The sequence below is a fragment of the Dasypus novemcinctus genome, chromosome 8 (assembly GCF_030445035.2).
Source record: "Dasypus novemcinctus isolate mDasNov1 chromosome 8, mDasNov1.1.hap2, whole genome shotgun sequence".
NCBI classification, from domain to species: domain Eukaryota; kingdom Metazoa; phylum Chordata; class Mammalia; order Cingulata; family Dasypodidae; genus Dasypus; species Dasypus novemcinctus.
In genome coordinates, this window is record NC_080680.1 from 48,792,223 (window position 1) to 48,812,227 (window position 20,005).

A 20,005-nucleotide genomic window follows, 5' to 3' on the forward strand; every position below is an offset into this window, starting at 1 on the left:
AGAGCAACAATATGAGATCTGGGAGGATGGATATTAGATTCATGTAAGTTGTGTAGAGTTATAACAGTAGGTATAGTACCTATAATGAGGTAGTCGACTGAATATGGGAGGAATATGGTATGAATTAAAAAGCTAGTATTTTTGTGAGAGAGGGAAAGAGAAAAGAAAGGTAGTAGTTTCAAGAGTGGATAACAGACAGAAAACAAAACAAAGGTATTAGAAATTAAGAGTTAGACACTTTGTGGATCAATGAAAGGGAGGTGGAATATAGGAGAGACTGTAGATGATGGCGGATATTAAGATGTAGGGGAAAGGGGATAGTGTAGGTAGCCTCAAGCAGTTCACAGAAAAATGAGGCAGTGGAGGATGAGAAAACCCAGCAAATGTGAGGTGTTCCCTGCAGCACCTATTGTATAATTAAGTTAAAATAAAATAAGAAAATAAGGGACAAGAGAGAAAAAACAGAAAAAAAAAAGAAAGAAAGAAGAGAAGAAAGGAAGAAAGAAAAATGGGATGGGCAAAGGGTGGGGAATAGGTAGGGGAAAGAAAAAAAAAGATATACACGAACCACAATTGCAACACCAACTACAACAACAACAACAAAACCCTAAATAACTGGAAAAAAAAAAGACTTTGCGGGATACACTGGGAGAAAAGACTAGGGGATAATGCAATATTAGCAATCAGGACATTAAAAAAATTAAATACGATAAAATGAAAATAAAAACAAAACAAAATGAAACGAAAAAGAAAAAACGCAAACGTTGAAGGCTAGGGCATTCAAGGACCTCAGATGGACCTCAGGCTGTGATGGATTCAGGGATGGAAAGTCTGAGATATTGAAGACTCAAGAGGTGTGAGTCTCTCGGGTGTGGGCCACCAGAGTTTAGGGGACTCAGACCTGGCAACCTCAAATCTGGTCAACAGGGAGCCTAGGAGCACCACAGTGTAACACAGCCCTCAGGGATCCCCGCAGCTGGGTGCCAGCCCTATGGGGGAAGTCAGATCCGCAAACTCTATGTCATGTCTGAACCCTGCAATTCACTTACTCACTAGGGTCTATTTATGTGGATATATCGTCACTTCGCCTTCTGGACAGCTCCCACCCTGTGATCCCCCAGAACGGTCACCTGAGGGCGCCTGTACACTGCAGCCAATTTAATGACACAGATCAGAAGCCAGGCCCGTGGGTGGGGCTTTAGCCGGAAACGCCGACAACAGAGTCCAAAACCGGAGTTCCCAAGCTTCGCAAAATATTCCCCATCGGCTTCCAGACGTGTCCCCCTTCCTCGCCACACCCTATAACAACCTCCCAATTACGTCCCTTTATTGCCAGCAATCTAATTCCGCTGCAGATAGGCAGCTGGGCTTGTGGGGGCGGGGCTCCAGGCGGAAGCGCTATTACTTGTGCCCGCAATCAAAAATTCCCCGCTTCACAACAAAACACCGTCTGTCTCCCCAAATCGGTCCGCAAAGGTTTCCCGTCCCATCAACCCCCCAACAGCCCGCCCAGGACCCATGAATTCCCCAGCACCGCAGAGCCTCCAAAAAGTGCAGTTGCAGCACTGGTTCCATGGCTCCACCCCCCCCCCCCAAGGAGGGAGCAACCCGTGTGCAGGTCTCACCTCCATGCAATAGAACCCTTAATTATATCTTATAGACCAATCTTCTCCGTTACCTTCCCACCAAATCGATGTCCAGACACTTCCTGCCCTGCAAAAATCCTGAAAAAGCCTGGTCCCGGAGAACCTCCAACGGCGCCCAGCTGCCTCTTCCCAGGAGAGACCGTAAGGCAAGCTCACTCAGCCACCATCTTGCTTCAAAAAAACCACGATTTCATTTCTTCTTACAGTTGCTTATTTATTCATTATTATTTTTTTAGCTGCTAATTTAAAAAATATTTATTGAAGTATATTACTCATACATAAACAGACATAAACAATAAGTATATAATAATCGTTGTGAATTTACAAAACAAACATATGTTAACATCATACAGGACTCTCATAACTCACCCTACCACCAATAACTTGCATTGTTGTTAAACCTTTTTAACTAATGATTAAAGAGCATTGTCAAAATATTACTACTAACGAAAGTATTTTTCCCCCAACTAACCCTATTATCTTTATATCACTTATATATGAGCATACATAAACAATTAAGTGTATAGTAATAGTTGTGAACTTACAAAGCAAACATGCATAACATCCTACAGGGGTCCCATACATCAACCCTCCACCAAAACCTTGCATTGTTGTGACACGTTTGTTACAAATTATGAAAGAATATTGTCAAAATCTTATTACTAATCATATTCCTTATCTTATATTTGGTGTGTTTTTCCCCCAACCCACCCTATTATTATTTTTTAAATTTATTTTTTATGACAGAAGTTGTAAACTTATAAAACAATCATGCACATGTGCAGAATTCCTAAACAAACCCCTCCATCAGCACGCCACACTGTGGTGGAATATTTGCTGCAGATAAGATAATTCAATCTGATTATTACCACGTCCATAGTGTACATTTGGTTCACATTTTCCATACTGCGTCATTTACAACACAGTACATCTTTCACATAGATGCAAGAATATTATATTATTACTGCTAACCATAGTCCTTAGGTCACTCTAGCTGTATTTTTCCCATGCTTCTCCACATTTCCAACACCCTAGCGGCTTATTTTTTAAAAACATTTTGCTTTTTAAATTAGATTGGTGATTATCTGAGTAAATATTGGAGAGTATGAATTTGATTTCCTGGGATGTCTAGCAAACAATCAGGATTCTATTAGTTAAGTCTTAAGCTAGTAAATTATGGGGGAATTCATTGCAAAAAGACCACCGTATTAGTTAGCCAAATGGTTTTTTATGCAAAGTACCAGAAATCTGTTCTTATAAAGGGCATTTATTTGGGGTAGAAGCTTACAGTTACAAGCCCCTAACGAGTTCAACTCAAAGTACTGTAAGAGGTATTTTCTCACCCAAAGTCTTTTGCTACATGTTGTCACAAGATGGCGGGCGACTTCTGTGAGGATTCAGCCTTCCTCTTCCCTCTTAAGGCTTCATGGGACCAACTTCTTCCAATCTCAACTGTAGGCTGGCATAAAGGCTCATTTCTCTTCCTGGGGCTCATGTCTTTTTGGGCTCAGCTGCTCTGTTCTCCTTACAAGGTCAGTTGTAAACTTACCCTGTTTATGGCTTGTCTCTCTTCCCAAACCTCTGCCATATCTATTGTGCTCCCTTCCTGTTTTCTATTGCATCTGCTTCTGTGTGTCTCCTTGATTGATTTTCCATTTATATAGACCACAAAGGGGGTGGGGACTCAAACTGAGTCACCCTAATGATGTGGTTCAGCCAAAGCCCTAATCTTAGTATAATTTAATCAAAGGCATCTCATGAATCTAATACAATCAAAGGGCATCCTGGAAAAACAGACCAGTTTATAAACATAATCAATTATCATCTTTTTGGTATTCATAAATAATATCAAACTGCTACAGCTACTTACAATTTTCTTTAAATTTTGACTTAACATTTTTAACTAGTATATATATTCTTAAAATGAAGTTAGGATAGTCATTCTTACAAATACATTGACTTCATATAAAATACAGTTTACTTTAACTATTACCTATAATTTGGTTGTTGTTCTCTGTATAAACATGTAGTCTGAGACTGTTAATGTTTCCTTTTCCTACAAATAAAATTATATCATGGATTCTCATAATCTCCTTTAATCCTTATTTGCAATTAATTGCGTATTATTATTTGCCAACACTAACAAAAGTACATTTTCTCTGTACTGCTGTTATTTACTATTTTGGGCTCTGACCTTACCGTTTGCGTATTGGGTACTTTATGACTTTTTCTTTCTGAATATTTAAAATAGAAGACAATATTTATCTATTGTACTTCCAATCAGTCCAGCAGTCAATCTTGGGAGATCTTGTTGCATACTTAAAAAATAAGAGTTATGGGAGAGGGAAGGAGAAATTGTGTATAAGAGGTTTTTTTGTTTTTTTTTTAAAGATTTATTTTATGTATTTCTCTCCCCTTCCTCCCCACCCCCACCCCATTTGTCTGTTCTCTGTGTCCATTTGCTGCGTGTTCTTCTTTTTGTCCGCTTCTGTTGTTGTCAGCGGCATGGGAATCTGTGTTTCTTTTTTGTTGCTATTGTTACATCATCTTGCTGTGTCAGCACTCCGTGTGTGTGGCGCCATTCCCGGGCAGGCTGCACTTTTCTTTCGTGCTGGGTGGCTCTCCTTACAGGGTGCACTCCTTGTGCGTGGGGCTCCCCTACGCAGGGTCCCCCACGTGGCACGATGCTCCTTGTGCGCATCAGCACTGCGCATGGGCCAGCTGCACACGGGTCAAGGAGGCCCGGGGTTTGAACTGTGGACCTCCCATGTGGTAGATGGATGTCCTATCCAGTGGGCCAAGTCCGCTTCCCTGTATAAGAGTTCTATGCCAAAGAAATTTAGAGTATCTAAAGTGAGAAAAATAATTGACGAGATAATTGATTCCTGTTGTCCTTGGATTGACAAGAAGAGCAAAGAGGGTGTGTTGGTAATCAAGTGAAGTCATCCATGGATGTTCATTGAATTGATTTCATAATTCTCAGGTTCTTAATGCAGGAGTATGTTTACAAATAGACATAGAAGTGAGTATTTTCATCAGTCATGTAATATCCCTAATTGTCAGTCTTGGTCCCCACAACAGGAACCTCTTAATGCTTGAACTTCCTCTTGGATGTGACTGTGCTGGATTTGATGTTAATGACTCTTGTGTGACCATGGCTTGCCCACTTTTAAGTTCTGTAACTTATTCAAGAAATGGAAATCAAATGTACTTTAATGGGGCTTCAAAGTACCATCTGAACGAACAAGATGAATATTAGGTTAACATTTTTCTGAAGACATTTTCCTCAGAAGTAATGTTTTGCACTTCACTGGCCTATCTCCCCTAAGGATGCAATAATCATAAGAAGGTACTCAGACCTAAATTGGGTCATTAAAGGGGAGCGTTGTTATTGGTCTACTCCTTTATTTTTCTTCATGAAGTGTTGTAAGAAAATAAGAAAACTTCTGTTGATGAATCCAAACTTCTGATTGAATTTTAAAGCAAAATATCTTTAATGTTGTCATGGTCCTCATTTTCTATATTCCTAAGGCAAGATAATTATAACCAGATAACTTAGGATTCTCTCTGTACATAATAATAGAAAGTAGTGGTATTTATAAATAGTTTTAGGTTTAGAGGAAGAAGAGGAAAAAAATAGAAAATCAGTCAAGTTTGGATTCAGTCTTAAGGATGAATATTCTTTAGATAGCAGAATGGTGAGCAGGAGGACATTGTGTTGGAGTAAATGTGCTGAAGTGGGGAGCACATGGTGGATGCAGGTTCCAGTGTCTAGAATCCTTGCATTGGAGAGGAACATTCGTGTTGATGTGCACTGGGAGAGCAATCTGAAAATTCCACTGGTGGAGTCAAATCTTTAGGAGTCATTGTGTGCCAGGCTCTGGAGTTCTGACATCATTCTAAAGGTAGAGCAGTATGAGTAAACTTTATTGAACTTAGAAATAAAGGCTTACACAATATTTTCAGGAGATCAGTCCAACAGCTATGAAGAATGATTGATGCTTGGAGTGACTGTAAGCAGGGAAATTTGTTAGTCTTGTTATGCTAGAATGCAGGGTCTTTTAGTGAGCTTGGAAGGATGCTTGTAGAAGGAACTGATGCAGGAGACATTTTAGAAGAAGAGTTAACAGTGGATGTTGACAGACTGGATTTCTCAGAATGGAGGAAAATGTCAAGATGATCATAAGAGAATGGGAGAATTTTATCATTAAAAGTGACAGAATATCTGTTTCCTGTTGAAGATGAAGTTGGTTTTAGGTGAATCGAGTTACCTGAGCTTTCAGATTATAATGCCTGTCCTGATTAGAACTCTATGGAGGAAAGTTAGGGTCTGGAGATTATTAAGACTATGAAATTAATTTGTACTGAGGTGTTTCTAAGATATCAAGAGACTTAGTACATCAAGGCTGTTGGTCAGTCAGCCACTCTGACACCAGATGTGTTAGGGATTCTGAAAGTACTTCAGCGAAATCTCTGAGACTCCTTTGACACTGCCATTTGAATGCATAGAGCATTGTTCTAGACCTAATTTAGCCTTTTTAAAAGTCTTTATAGGAAAGTTTTATATAAGATATGACTGATAACTGTGTTTGTGAAATCAAGGTCTTTGTGGATTCAAAATAATCTTTAGTTCAAACTTCACATATAAACACAATCTCTTTCTCCTAGTGGATATGTTTGTATTTGTGACCATGGTAGATAGAGGTGGGGTGTTACGTGTGATGTGATGATATTGTTCATTTTCTCTGAAATTAATTTTTCTTTGCCTTCTGAGAATATGTTTGTTAATAAACATATGTGATTAAAATACATCTTGGAAAAAAGATGGGTCAAAGTATTCTAATCATGTATTCGTTTGCTACTTTTGTTGTCACCCCAGGCATTCAGCTTTAGATACTTTCCAAATTTCAACTTACTGATAGATCCTTGTTGGGGAGTCTTATTTGTATTTCAGGCATATTTCAAATATGTTTTTTCCTTGGTATACAGTTCCTGTGAAACCTATAGAGTATTTTTACATTTTTTTTCTCATTTATAAATGTGAACATGTAAGTTGCCACTCCATTCAGAAGTTAGCATTACTGATCACTGAATGTTTGATAATGCAGCTTCCTCAATTACGTAGTGATGACATATTTATATTTGTTACATTCAAGGACTGATTCAATGTGATTTTATATAGCTAGCGAAATTCTTTAAAGCACTCGAATCCCATTGTGTTTCAGTGCACCTGCAGGAAAGACATGGTGAAAATCTCAATGGATATCTTTGTGAAGAAATTCCAGCCAGACAGATATCAGCTTTGGAAGCAAGGAAAGGATCTGTACACCATTGATCATACGAAGCCTACTCCAGAATCCACCCCTGAAGTAAAAACATGGCTGCAGAGGAGGAGGAAAACAAGGAAAACCTCTAGGAGGTAGTGACCCCCCTATCCCAACCTGTGTATTTTTTTTTTTTTAAAGATTTATTTTTTATTTATTTAATTCCCCTCCCCTCCCCCGGTTGTCTGTTTTCTGTGTCTTTTTGCTGCGTCTTGTTTCTTTGTCCGCTTCTGTTGTCGTCAGCGGCACGGGAAGTGTGGGCGGCGCCATTCCTCGGCAGGCTGCTCCCTCCTTCGCTCTGGGCGGCTCTCCTTATGGGCGCACTCCTTGCGCGTGGGGCTCCCCTACGCGGGGGACACCCCTGTGTGGCATGGCACTCCTTGCGCGCATCAGCACTGCGCATGGGCCAGCTCCACACGGGTCAAGGAGGCCCGGGGCTTGAACCGCGGACCTCCCATGTGGTAGACGGACGCCCTAACCACTGGGCCAAAGTCCGTTTCCCCCAACCTGTGTATTATGTTATTTAAATAAGATATGCCATTGAAAATGACATTCTTAAAGACAGTTTGCTTTTATACTTGTTAATCATCTGTTTACTTAATATCAGTGAAGTTTTGAGGCACAAAGTATTTTTCATTTTTCAGGAGTGTTATAAATAGACTGTAGGAAGAGAATGAAATATTTCTGAAATCACTGTACATAGTAAATTGGAAAATACTTAGCCCCCTTTCTTTAGTATATTTTAAAGTTGTATTTGTCCTCATCATTCATCTCCATATTTCTATCTACTTCAATTACTTGATTCCCAACTTTTTTATTCTGCTGCTGATTTTCTTTCAAATTTTATTAGTTTGCTTTTTCATTCACCAGATATCTGAGATCTTTTGTCATTTGGATTTCCGTATTTTACTACATTTTATAAACTTGGCTTTATTCTTTTATAAGATACTAATGAAACAGAGCATATAGTCTTTCTGTAATATAGTTGTCCTTGTGAACGTTACATTCCATTTCTGTTGCAAGGGCCGTTTTGCAAGCTTTTAAAGACTTGTAGGTTTTTGCTGTTTCACAACCCATTGAATAGGGTGTTAGGTTGCTCAAGTCTTCATGCTACCTTTTTAGGCTCTTTCCAGTTTTATGTTACATTTTATCTCTCCACTATTGCTCATTGTTTTTATTATAGATTTAAAAGTAGTATTTGTATTTTGGAGAAAGTTTGTAAAATAAAAAGAAAAGAATAATAAAGGAATCTCACATCACCCATAACTTCACTATAAAGAGTTAACCAGTGTTAACATTTTTTACATATCCTTTACATATATATTTATTTTTTTAATTATATAATGTTATATACGTTTCCAAAATTGGGCTCATTCTCTATATTCAATTTGATGACCCATTTTGTGAGTGTTTTTAAAAAATATTTTTTATAGATATGCTACAATGAAATTTTTAATGCCTGCACCTGTTTTTGTACCTATAGCATGTTTCCAGTTTTTTGCTATAAGTCAATAACACTGTGATTCTCAGTCTTTGTCCACTCTTTTGACACTTACTTTCTGACTCTTTTATTTCCTGGCATTTATTTTCTGATATTTTAGAATGGTAGTAAGCTGAGGAACTTTAAGAACATCGACTCACATTTCCACATTTTTAAGAGATGTACCTGAGGCTTAGAGCTAGTTGGTAGTAGAACTTAAAACTTAGGTGTTCGTATTTCAACCTGTAATCTAGAGCAGTGTTTTTCAAACTGTTATTTTTCAAATCAAGTTGTGGGTCAGTCTGGCATTTTAAAATTAGGATGTAAAATAGAATAAATGATCTTATAATGCTTCTCTTTGGTAAGGGTGAGTATTCATGATGTATGCAAACGTATAAGTTTGTATTGTGTCAACATTTATAATGTGTAACTTACCATGGGTTGTAGTAAAAAATATTTGAGAAACTTGTTTAGAGAGTCAGTGCCTTTGATAAATGTTTTAATACACATTTCCACAAAGCCAGGTTTGGGAGGAGGCAGTCGATCGACAGTAGAAGAAAATTAACAGAATATCTTGAAAATTGTTCTTTAATGGACAGGAAATACAGTACTCTATGATCTTGTCTCCTAGTTTTGACCTCCATGATCTTTTGGGTTGACTGAGTATATAGATTTATGACATTGAAGAAATTTTCAGAAGGTTAAAATCATCAATGAACTTTGTTGATATCAATGCTCACCTAGTTAGAAAGCCTAATGTTATGTTGCTTTAAAAAAAATATATGTTCAGCCTTTTGGCTTGATCTCCCTTAATTTATGCCCTGTGCAGGGAAAGCTAATGAAGGGAATGGTTTGTTGAAATCTCAGAGAGATGCCAACCATTTGCTATGCTGTTTGTTATGTGGAGATTTTCTACCTAGGCCACTGCATAGGTTCTCAGTAAAAGTGACGAGAGTGATGCTGCGACTGTTACTATTGCTATCAGCAGCAGGAGCAGCAGCAACTGATACTGATTCGTATGGGTTTTCCTTTGCGACCCTCTTTGTCGTTCATCTCTGCCCTCCCCTACTTCCTGTGGCATTTGGTATTGTGTTTTCTTGGGTGTGTATGTGTGTTGGATGCTGAAATACATAATTGTTTTTTTTCAAATTTGATTTGTAATTATTCCCATATGAAAGTTTTGAAATGCTATGTCACATAGAGAAAGGAATCTATGACAAAGCTATCAAGTGACTGACTTGCTGAAACATAAAAAAATGGAGGAAAAAATGAAAGTGGTGATCATTCTGAAAATAAGTTGATATAAAATGACAAATGCCTTCATTTAGCAGACAGCTAGTTTTCCTCCTTTTTTAAAAATTCTTTTTCAAAAACAAATTATTTTTATTTTTTTGAGAGGTACTGGGAATTTATACTGGTAGCTCAAACATAGAAAGCAGGTGCTCAACCACTAAGCTACACCAGCCCTCTTTTCCTTTCCAATTCCTTAAGCTAATGAGTACTGGGCATTTACTTTTATAGTTTCACACAAAACCTGAGAAGTATTGAAAAGGCATGGAAAACTAGTCAGTAGTTCATTGTGAGATGTAAATAATTCAGTCTGATTTTAAAACTTTATAGGATGTCCTGATTTTCTTTTCCTTTTTTGATTATCTAAATAACATTTTTCTATTCCCTCATGTCATTTTTCATTTTATTTTCTGACTTTTCCAAATGTTATAAAATTTTAGTAATGACTGTTTTCCCCTCCAATTAAATCTAATAATCAATTATTTACATTTGCTTTATTTTTACTTTTTAGTAACTTGTTATTAAAACTGTTGTTAAGATTTCAAGGTCAGATTTAATCCACTAATTGTAAAGATTGTTTTTGCACGATGATTTAAAAATTTTTAAGAGAAAATAAATAACCCTTGTTCTGATGAGAATTTTTTCCTTATTTTGAAATTGTGAACTTAATTTTTTTGAAGAATTCTTAGATTATTATTAATTAATTGACTGATTTGCCTTTTTTATGAAGCAGTTTTATTGAGATATATTCGTATACCATGCAATCTATCCAAAATGTTTAACCAATGGCTTTTAGTATAATCACAATGTTGTGTATTCATTACCACAAAAAATTTTAGAACAATTTCATTTCTCCAAAAAGAAAAACTCCACACCCCTTAGCAGTTATCACTCAATCCCTCTATCCTTCCCCAGCCCTACATAACCACTAATCTAATTCCATCTTTATCCATTGATTTATACTTAATATAAATAAGGATTTATCTTCTCCATTACACATGTTCTGCTCTAACCACTATGTCTCTTAATAGCTTCCAGTGCACTAGGCCTCATTCTAAAAGACCGAAGGCTGAGGAGAATGAAGAAGTGACATCTATAGACAGTAGGGTAGAGGTCCCTACCCCTGACCCAGCTACAGAGGACATAAATACCAGTGAAGAGCCAGAAGAAGCCATGAAACTGAGAAACATAGACACACCTTCAGAGGAACAGTCCTTTGCTAGCAGGATGCAGCTGGATCAGAATTTATCAGATAATATCAAACTGCCAGGTAAGAAAATGGCTGAGCATGTTTCTCATACAAGTAGTAGGTGGTTGATGAACTGATGCCATAAGTCTATGCACAACAGGACAGATAACCTCACCACTCTACATAGCTTAACCAATAACATGGCTAAAGTTACAGGGTAACTTAACTGGGAAGCAGTGAAAATATAGTAAAAATCAGGCGCACAATGGCTACTTGTAATGGAATTATGAGACAAATGGTAGAATATAAAGAAAAGAATATCCTAAAATTAAATTTCTTAGTTTTTTTTGTGTATATCCAACTTAATTTAAAATATAAATTGTTTTTGGAAAGTTTCTCTTGAATTCACATGGAATAGAGAAAAACAATTACAGATAATTCTTTGTGGATTCTTAGTTTTTGACTTAATTTTAAGAAGAAAGTAGATATTATTGTTTTAAAAAAGAACAGCAAAAATAAAAAATTAATCTAGTGAAATGGTATAGTCTCCTAGCTGTTTTTCTGAACTAATGTCTTTATAAGTCTCAACTAAACCTTTTTCCCTTTTATTGCATTTTTCTCTGAAACAGTGTTAATACTTTGTCTCTTTGTTGGATATTTTTTATTTATTGAAGCTTATGTCCTTTCACTATTCAAGGTAATTTACCTCATACCCTTCATCCAACACACCAACAAATCCTTCAGACCTGGAATTGTTTAAGGCACTATCATTTATGCATGAACTACTGCAAATATTGCTGCTTTTCTCTTTTGCCAGCTCCCACTCTAGCTGCTCCTGCTTAACATTCCTCCATGTGGGAGTCATAGTTATCCTTACAAAAAAAGAAAAAGTAGATTAGGTCTTGTGTCTACCTTCTTCTTACTCTTATTCCACTTAGAATAAAATAAAAAAGTCCTTATTAGCACAATCCTGAATAGTCTCATCCTTGTTTGCTTCCTCAGCCTCATGACCTTTTGCTCTTGTAATGTCTGTGTCAATAATAGAGTTCAAACCATAACCTATTTTTCAGGGAGTTCATACTTTATAGGAGAGCTAGATAAAAAAAACAGATAATTGTAGTCCAGTATGGTAAGTACCGTGATAGAGCATGGGACAATCTATTGTTGGCCTTTCCAAGACAGACCCTGAATTGAGAAAGGAGGATGAAAAGGAAAGATTTTTGGAGTAGATGATATCTGAATTGAGTTTTGAGAAATGGAAAAAAGTTAGGAAGGTTGAGAAATATGGAAAGGAATTCTAGATAGTAGAGGGAAGATGGTTATGGAAAATAATTCATATGGGTAATTTTTGAAGTCCCTGACCATAGTCCCTACCACACTGTATTTACTTTTTTCTTTTGTGAATTGCTTAGTGGTTTAAACTTAGATAACCCATGTTTCATTAGTTCTGTTGCTACATGAATCATTCAGTTTTTTAAAACAATTTTTTTAGAGAAGTTTTTTACAGAAAAATCATACAGAAAATAGTTTCCATATACTTGCCCCTCTTTATTAACATTTTGCCTTAGTTCAGTACCTTTGCTACAATTGATGAACGAATATTATAATTGTACTAGTAACTCTAGTCCAAATTTACGTTAGGGTTTGTGTTATACAGTCCTATGGTTTTTGAATGTTTCTTTAAAATTTTTATTCTAGTAACATATATACAACCTAAAATTTTTACTTTGACCATATTCAAATATACAATAAATGTTACTGCATTTACAATGTAGTGATACCATCACAACCTCCATTTCCAAAAGTTTTCCATCATCCCATACAGAAATTCTGTACCAAATAATGCTACTCATTCTCTATCCCTTCCCCGGCCCCTCATAACCCACATTCTAGTTTCTGACTCTGTGCATTTTCTTATTCTATTTCATATCAGTGAGACCATACAGTTATTTATCCTTTTGAGTCTGACTTATTTCATGCAACATGGTGTCTTCAAGTTTCACTTATTTTCCATGTATGAGAACTACATTCCTTTTTATGGCTGAATGATATTCTGTTGCATGTACACACCACACCTTAGCCTACATGAACTTATTCAATCCTTTCAGTTGGGATGGTTCATTTATTTTTTGCAGTTCTTAGCATGGTATATTTGGATATAATTCCCACTTTTAGAAATAATTCAAATTCCTATTACTTTGGACAGTGTTTAGCTACTTATTATCACCCTTTCTTTTGACAATGTAGTAGAACCTCTTTTGGATCCCTTATTTTTTTCTTAGAAGGGGTTTTCTTTGGACAAAGTCCATGGTTTCGTCTTTATAACTATGCAGATGGCAAGGAGCTTTTTCGAACTTTCATATGCACCTCTGTGGAATTTAGAAGGGAAGGAAGATAGATATTCAGTTGAGAATAGTTTAAAATTTCTACTCAGTAATAATTCAATACCAGCTTTTTTAACAGTCTTTTGTTTTACTCCTCAGGACACTACCTCTCATCTTTAACGAAGGAAAGAAGAAGTGAAGATGACACAACTTGTGCCATAATTACATCCTCCAATCCCAGTGAGGCTTCTGATTCCATACCATTGTCTAGTGGCCATGTGAAATCTGAGGAATCCCCCAAGTTTTCATGGTCAAAGTCTCAGGAACCATGCACCTCAGTGGCAGAGAGTAATAGTTTGTTGATAGAAGGAGAAGAGAGTGATGTGGAGAGCTCTGTGAGTAGCCTTGAACCTGGGGAAATCCCAGTGGTTCCCAGTGGAGAGAGCAATGACTTCAAAATTCCCAGTGTAAGTGGCAATATCTGTTTTACTGTGTTCATTGTGTGGTGAGAGAGTTTTCTGAAAACAGCATCCTATGCACTGAAATCTTGCTTTAGGGTAGAAATAAATAGCTTTTCACATTTATGGCTTTTAATATATTTCTTTAGATGACTGAGAGTATGATTTCTTTGTGCTCTTGCTCACATGGTGATAATTCAGAGCATGGAATTGGCCACATGTTGGAGCTTTAGTTTTTCTTCCTGTCCCTTCCCTCCCCTCCCTTCCTTCTTTTTGTTTTGAGGTAATTATAGATTTATGGCAGTACTAAGAAAGATCACATCTACCCCTTACCCAGTTTTCCCCAGTAGTAGCATCTTACAAAAACTATAGTACACTATCATAACCAGAATATACAATCAAGATACAGAACATTTCCATCACCTGCATTATTAATCAGGCTGGAAAGGATTTACCTGCAGGACTCTAAATCACCTCCAGCCAACTTCTCAGGCTTCCCACAGCCTCTAATTTGGAATTAGGGGTCACCTGGTAACTCATTCCTCTGACTCTTTTCTATTGTATCTGGAATCTAAATATCAGGATGACCTTTTTGTTCCTTTTCACTTTCAGAAACAGGCCTTTTGACTCTCAGTAAAAGTCTGCACCCTTCTTGATTATCAGGCTCCTCATCCTAACCCTTGTTTCCCTGATGATCTTGTACAATGTCAATATGCTTTCAGTATTAACTGTCCTGGATCAGGTGTCCTTGGACATGTGTATTATTGTAAGGATTCAGTCATCTCTTTTGTACTATATGGATTGTTCAGGGAACTCAGGTGGATGAATAGGGAGTGCCTCAGTTGTTTGACCGGATAAACTGGGTGGGCAGCTGATCAGACCCACTTGATTGCACCTACTCATATAAACAGGTCTTTTTGTATTCTTGAATAATAAAGGGGATTATATAAAGACAGGAATTTAGAATATCCTGTTTCTAAGTAATCTTAAAATCCCAATTTGACCCAATAACTTTTATCATTTTACTTTATGATTTCATATTCTAATTGCCTATAAATAAATATTTATCAAGCATATGAGAAATAGAATAAATGTGGTCTAATTTATTTGAAAAACTGACTAAAGAGAAGTTTCAAAATAGTGTTCACATACGAGTAAATAAAATTGAGAATTATAATTTCATATAGGGATTAAATGTGGCTAAGGAGATATTGGGATTCTTTGTAGAATGGTAGATGAGTCAAATGCACACTTAAATTATATTTCTTCGCGTTCTTTATATTAGAACAGGGTTGGAAGTAATGTCAGTTTTCTTGCCTTTGTGGGAGGTAATTATATAGCCAGTTCCATAGGAAAGTGAATGCTGCTGTTGAGGGCTCTGTGGCTGGGCTTTCCCCTTCTAAGGAACAGCTGCCTGATCCCCTCTCTTCTCACACCCTGGTGTTAGGCAACCCCTATCGTAACCCAGACTCATTTCATTTTTTTGTAGTTTTGACCTGTGTATCTTAGTATTAGGTGTAATGCTTGTACGTGCTGGTAGCAGCCAGCCTCAGTCATTCTTCTCAAGGTTATATAAATATGTGCATATTGCTTCTTCTCATAATGCTTGAGTTAACTGATTCTTCAACAGACATTTCTTAAATATATAGGAATAAACAGTTTTTGTTTTTTGTTTTCTCTTGCTTTGGTTGACCTTCTGGAGAAGTGGAAATGCAGTTCTAGAGTCTCCACATTCCAGAATAAAGGCACCTGTGTGTGCAGTAGAGCTTGGGCTAGGATTCTGAGGTGTGAACATATTGGTGAAGATAGTCTTTAGTTCCAAGTTACTGATAAATCCATTTTGCAACCTGTTGTGGGCGATTCTGGTATTATCTGTCCATGTGGAATTGCCCACAGCAGTGGTTTTATCTAGCCCAGATTGGAGCATCTCATAGTGTAATTTGAAAAAAAAAGGAAAATTTGAAGTATATGCCATAGTTGGCCTTTATTCCGTAGCTCAGATTGGAGTGTCTCATAGTATATATATATTTTAATTATGGAAGATTTGAAACATACAACATAGTAGAGAATAGTACAGTGCATCTCTCTGAATCATCACCCAGCCTCAACTAATAGCTAATCTTGTTTCATCTAAATCTTTACCTCCTATGACCTAGGATTTATTTAGAAATAAATCCCACATATGCAATTTTATATGTACAGTCTTCAAACGTATATCTCTGAAAGATAAGGACTCCCCACACCCCCAATCATAAATGATATTTTTGTTAACTTAAAAGAATATATATAATGCCTTAAAATAATTACTTGGTTCGAATCAGTGTCCAGACAGGGTCTATATATTGCATTTGGTTGATACATCTTTTAAATTTTCTTTCTCTCTCTCTCTTTTTTTTTGTTCCGTGCTAATTATTTGCAGGAAAAAATGGATTTAGTGTTTTATAGAGTATCCCATAATCTGGATTTTTTCCAAATTGCATCCTGTAGTTTCAATTACTATGTTCGTCTGCCCTCTGTGTTTTGTGAAACTCGTGGTTAGATCTATATGAATACATCACAGAATATTTCACTGGTGGTACTGACCGCATCTCTCTCTCTCTCTCTCTTTTTTTTGTCACGTCAAGATCGAACAGTGGGTTCAGGTGTTTTGAGCCACCCTCCTCTTTTAAAAAGTTTTCTATTAGCATTTCACTTAAAGATATTGTTGTTCCATTATTTTTTTTAGAGACTATTACTTGGTCTTTATTCATTAGCTCGAGCTATTTTAAAAGAACTTTTTAAAATCTAATATTTGGTTGCCTTGACGAGAGATTCAATTTTTCCCTTTATTTGCTAGTTTTTAGACTAATGAATAAGTTTCCTAGCATCTCCAAAGGTAAGTAATGAATGAGTTATTTTCTTTTTTTATCTTTTTTTTTTTCTTTTATGATTATGTCCTCATGGATTTGAATATATTCCTTGGTTTATCCACTCTAGATTTTATTGTTTTGATGCTGAAATTGCCCCTTTATTGTTTCCTAAAGTCATTTGGGCATAGTCTGGATGTGTTCCTTCTTTTCTCTTATTTCAAGGTGCTCCAGGCTCATTTTATACATATCTTGCCCCTATCCTGAAATTAGCTATTTCTTCCAAAGATGCCTTTGTCCTTATAGTAGGAGACAGAGCTTAAAACCTCATCTTGGCTCTGTGAGTATGCATGACTACTTGGGTTGGTATTGTTTCTAGGAATTTTCAGTTGACGGTGCTGGGAAATAAATTTTTATTTATAGGAAATGTAAATATCTTTATGATATAATTTTCACTTTTTGGATTGAGCAATTTAAATTTCCATCAATACTTGTTATCAAAGAAATTTCTTGCTTGGTTTCCTCTCTTTGGGCATTTTTTTCAGTAATTTAGGTACATAACCTGATATAAGGATAAGATTTTCTATACTTCTTGCCACAGTTTACTAGGTTACAGCCATATTGGACTCCAAACTGTCCCTGAAACATGCTGAGTGTGTTCCTAATTTGCATAACTGTTCCTCTGCCCTTACTGCTGTTTTACCTGATGGCCAAATGTGTATTACTCCTTTATTGCACTCAAGACTCCACAAAAAGGTCACCTTGTCAGAAATACCAATTTTTTTTCCCTCCCCAGCATAATATAGTCCTCTCCTTATCATTTTCCATTCCCTTGTTTACTTTATTTTTCTTCATTGCATATTTGCTGCATATTACCTGATAAATATTTGTTTTTTACTGGTATTTTGCCTACCCCTTCCCTCTCCTTGAGAGCAAGGACTGATGTGTTTTCTTTCCTACTGTGTCCCCAGCTCTTAAAACTGTGCAGCACATCATAGGGGCTCAATAAGTATTTCTTGTTGTTGACTGAGTTATCATTCCCTACATTAATTTTTGGATATTCTCAACGACCCAAAAATCTCACCCCATATTTTTCATTCTTTTCCCGCTATAACTTTGATTAGAATGCTCTTATATATTCTTTCAGAATCCTTTGGTGTCAGATGCCATCATAGTTTCTCCTCCTCTGTTCACTGCTTCTTCAGCTTACAAAGAAATTTCTCAGGCTTCTTTCTTTCAGGGTCAGCTGTTAATGTACACCCACTAGTTTCAACCTCTCTTTGACTCCCATCCCGGTTTTTTTTTTTCTTCTTTATTTTCTTTTAAATGTTACATTCAAAATATATGAGGTTCCCATATACCTCCCACTCCACCCACCCCACCCCTCCCACATCAGCATCCTCTTCCATCACTGTGGCACATCCACTACACTTGGCGAATACATTCTGGCACACCGCTGCACTACATGGACAGTGGTCCACATTGTTGTCCACACTCTCCCCCAGTCCACCCAGTGGGCCACAGCAGGACACACAACTTCCAGCATCCATCCCTGCAGCACCACCCAGGACAACTCCAAATCCTGAAAATGCCCCCACACCATATCTCTTCTTCCCTCTCCCGACCATCAGCAGCCACCGTAGCCACTTTCTCACATCAATGCTACAATTTCTTCCTTTACTAATCACAATAGTTCCCCAGCAGAACACCAGTAAGTCCACTCTAATCCATACTCTATTCCTCCATCCTGTGCCATCCCTGTTTTTTGTATTCCATTGGAAAGCAAGTTTGTAGGAGAGTTCTCACTGAAAAGTGTAAACATGCACGTGACTTCTTCTCTGGAAGAAAAATGTACTCTGGAGATGCCAGGGCAAAAAACTTTTGTAAAATTAAGTGATTTCATGATGGCAGGAATGTGTCATTTAAAAGAAAGATTTAATCTCTTGTTGGCGCTTCTGTGCATGTGACAGAGAAACTGTGATTAATTTCTAAAGGGCTTTGTGAGTGGGAAAACAGTGTAAGCCTCAGCTTGGCAGGATTTCCTTTACTGTGAAGATAGAAAACAAAAACACCTCCCACAGGTCCACTTGTGAACTTCATAGCAGTGACTAAAGTCCAAGGTCTTATGTTCTTTGGAATATATAATCTTCCATTTATATTCATTATTAAGAACCTGCTAATTCCTGAGTTCTTTTGGAGGTTTGATAAACCTACCCTGTATTACAGCTAGGATTTTAATATGAAGTGGAAGGAAATTTAATTGACCTATTGCTATAATTACTAATAGCATAGATTCTTATTTTTTTGACTTAAGAAAGAACTAATTCTCCTAGAGTTAAATAAGCACCTAGATTTCTTCAGAATTCTGTTATTGTAAATCATTATTAGCCATAGTTTCTTACTTTAAAGCAACTTTTAACTATTGGTGTTCTTCACATTTTTATTTCTGTATCCAGAGGATAGGGGGAGAGACCAAAACAGCTAAGAGTTGGCGCCATCCCCTTAGTAAACCTCCAGCAAGGTCTCCAATGACACTTGTGAAGCAGCAGGCAATAAGTGATGAAGGTGAGCTTATGAAGTTTTTTGTTGTTGTTTTTTTCCTGTATAGATATTTGATTCAAGAAACCCTTGTAAAAAAAAAAAAAAGTGGTTGGTAGACAGGAATGTTGAAAAAGTGGCAAAATTTACATACCATTACTAAATCATAACTAAAAAACAATTCACAGACAAAAAGCATATTCTTTCCTAGTTAATACCTTCTTGTTTCATATCATGGGATAAAATTGGTCAATATTTCCCAACATTTCACCTTTCCTGAAATTGCTGGCATTTCTACCTTTCATTCTAGAACAAGTTGAGAATCACTTCTCCAAAAGTGTCAAATCATGGAATTAACATGCCGTAGGTTTCTTTAGGTTGTCTTTACTTTTAACTTGAATCCATTAAATTTATTAAAACTGTCTTGAGTAAGAAACTATGTGCAGTACTGTCACATCTTGTTATACTTGCTGTGTCACCTTACTTCTTTCTCTTTAACTAGATTACACTGATGTGGTTTGAATGCAAGCTATTGCATTTACAGCCAGTTACCATTCTGGATATAGCATTTATCCTTTCATTTAGCCTTTGCTTGCACTCTCCCCCTTCCTTTCTCTGTCTCTCTGTTCTTTAATGTTTTTTTGTTGTTGTTGCCTCCATCTAAAAATCTACCACTGACCTGCTATTTTTACCTTGCAAGTGTCTCTTAGCATCATGAATGCTTTCTATTCTCCATATTTAAAAGGATCAAGTTAACTAGATTTTCTATGAAGAAACCCTTTTTAGAGGTATTTTCTTTATTGGTGGAAATTGTTAATTAAGGTCATATGTATGTGAGGGTGCTGTCAAAGGATTAACATGAAACTTGGATTCAAGCTTTTTTTTTTAGACATTTTTAGACAGACATCTT

At 36.7% G+C, this 20,005-nt stretch overlaps 1 protein-coding gene across 3 annotated transcripts in view; it reads left to right on the forward strand.

Annotated features, from left to right (window-relative positions):
• Positions 1-20,005, forward strand: part of KDM4C (lysine demethylase 4C) — a 518,173-nt gene that overhangs the window by 294,610 nt on the left and 203,558 nt on the right. For all 3 annotated transcript variants that reach the window (XM_071216722.1, XM_058301838.2, XM_058301837.2), the window contains exons 9-12: positions 6,872-7,065; positions 10,772-11,010; positions 13,413-13,720; positions 19,014-19,122. In XM_071216722.1, the coding sequence (XP_071072823.1) occupies positions 6,872-7,065; positions 10,772-11,010; positions 13,413-13,720; positions 19,014-19,122 (850 nt within the window). The remainder of the gene's footprint in view (positions 1-6,871; positions 7,066-10,771; positions 11,011-13,412; positions 13,721-19,013; positions 19,123-20,005) is intronic.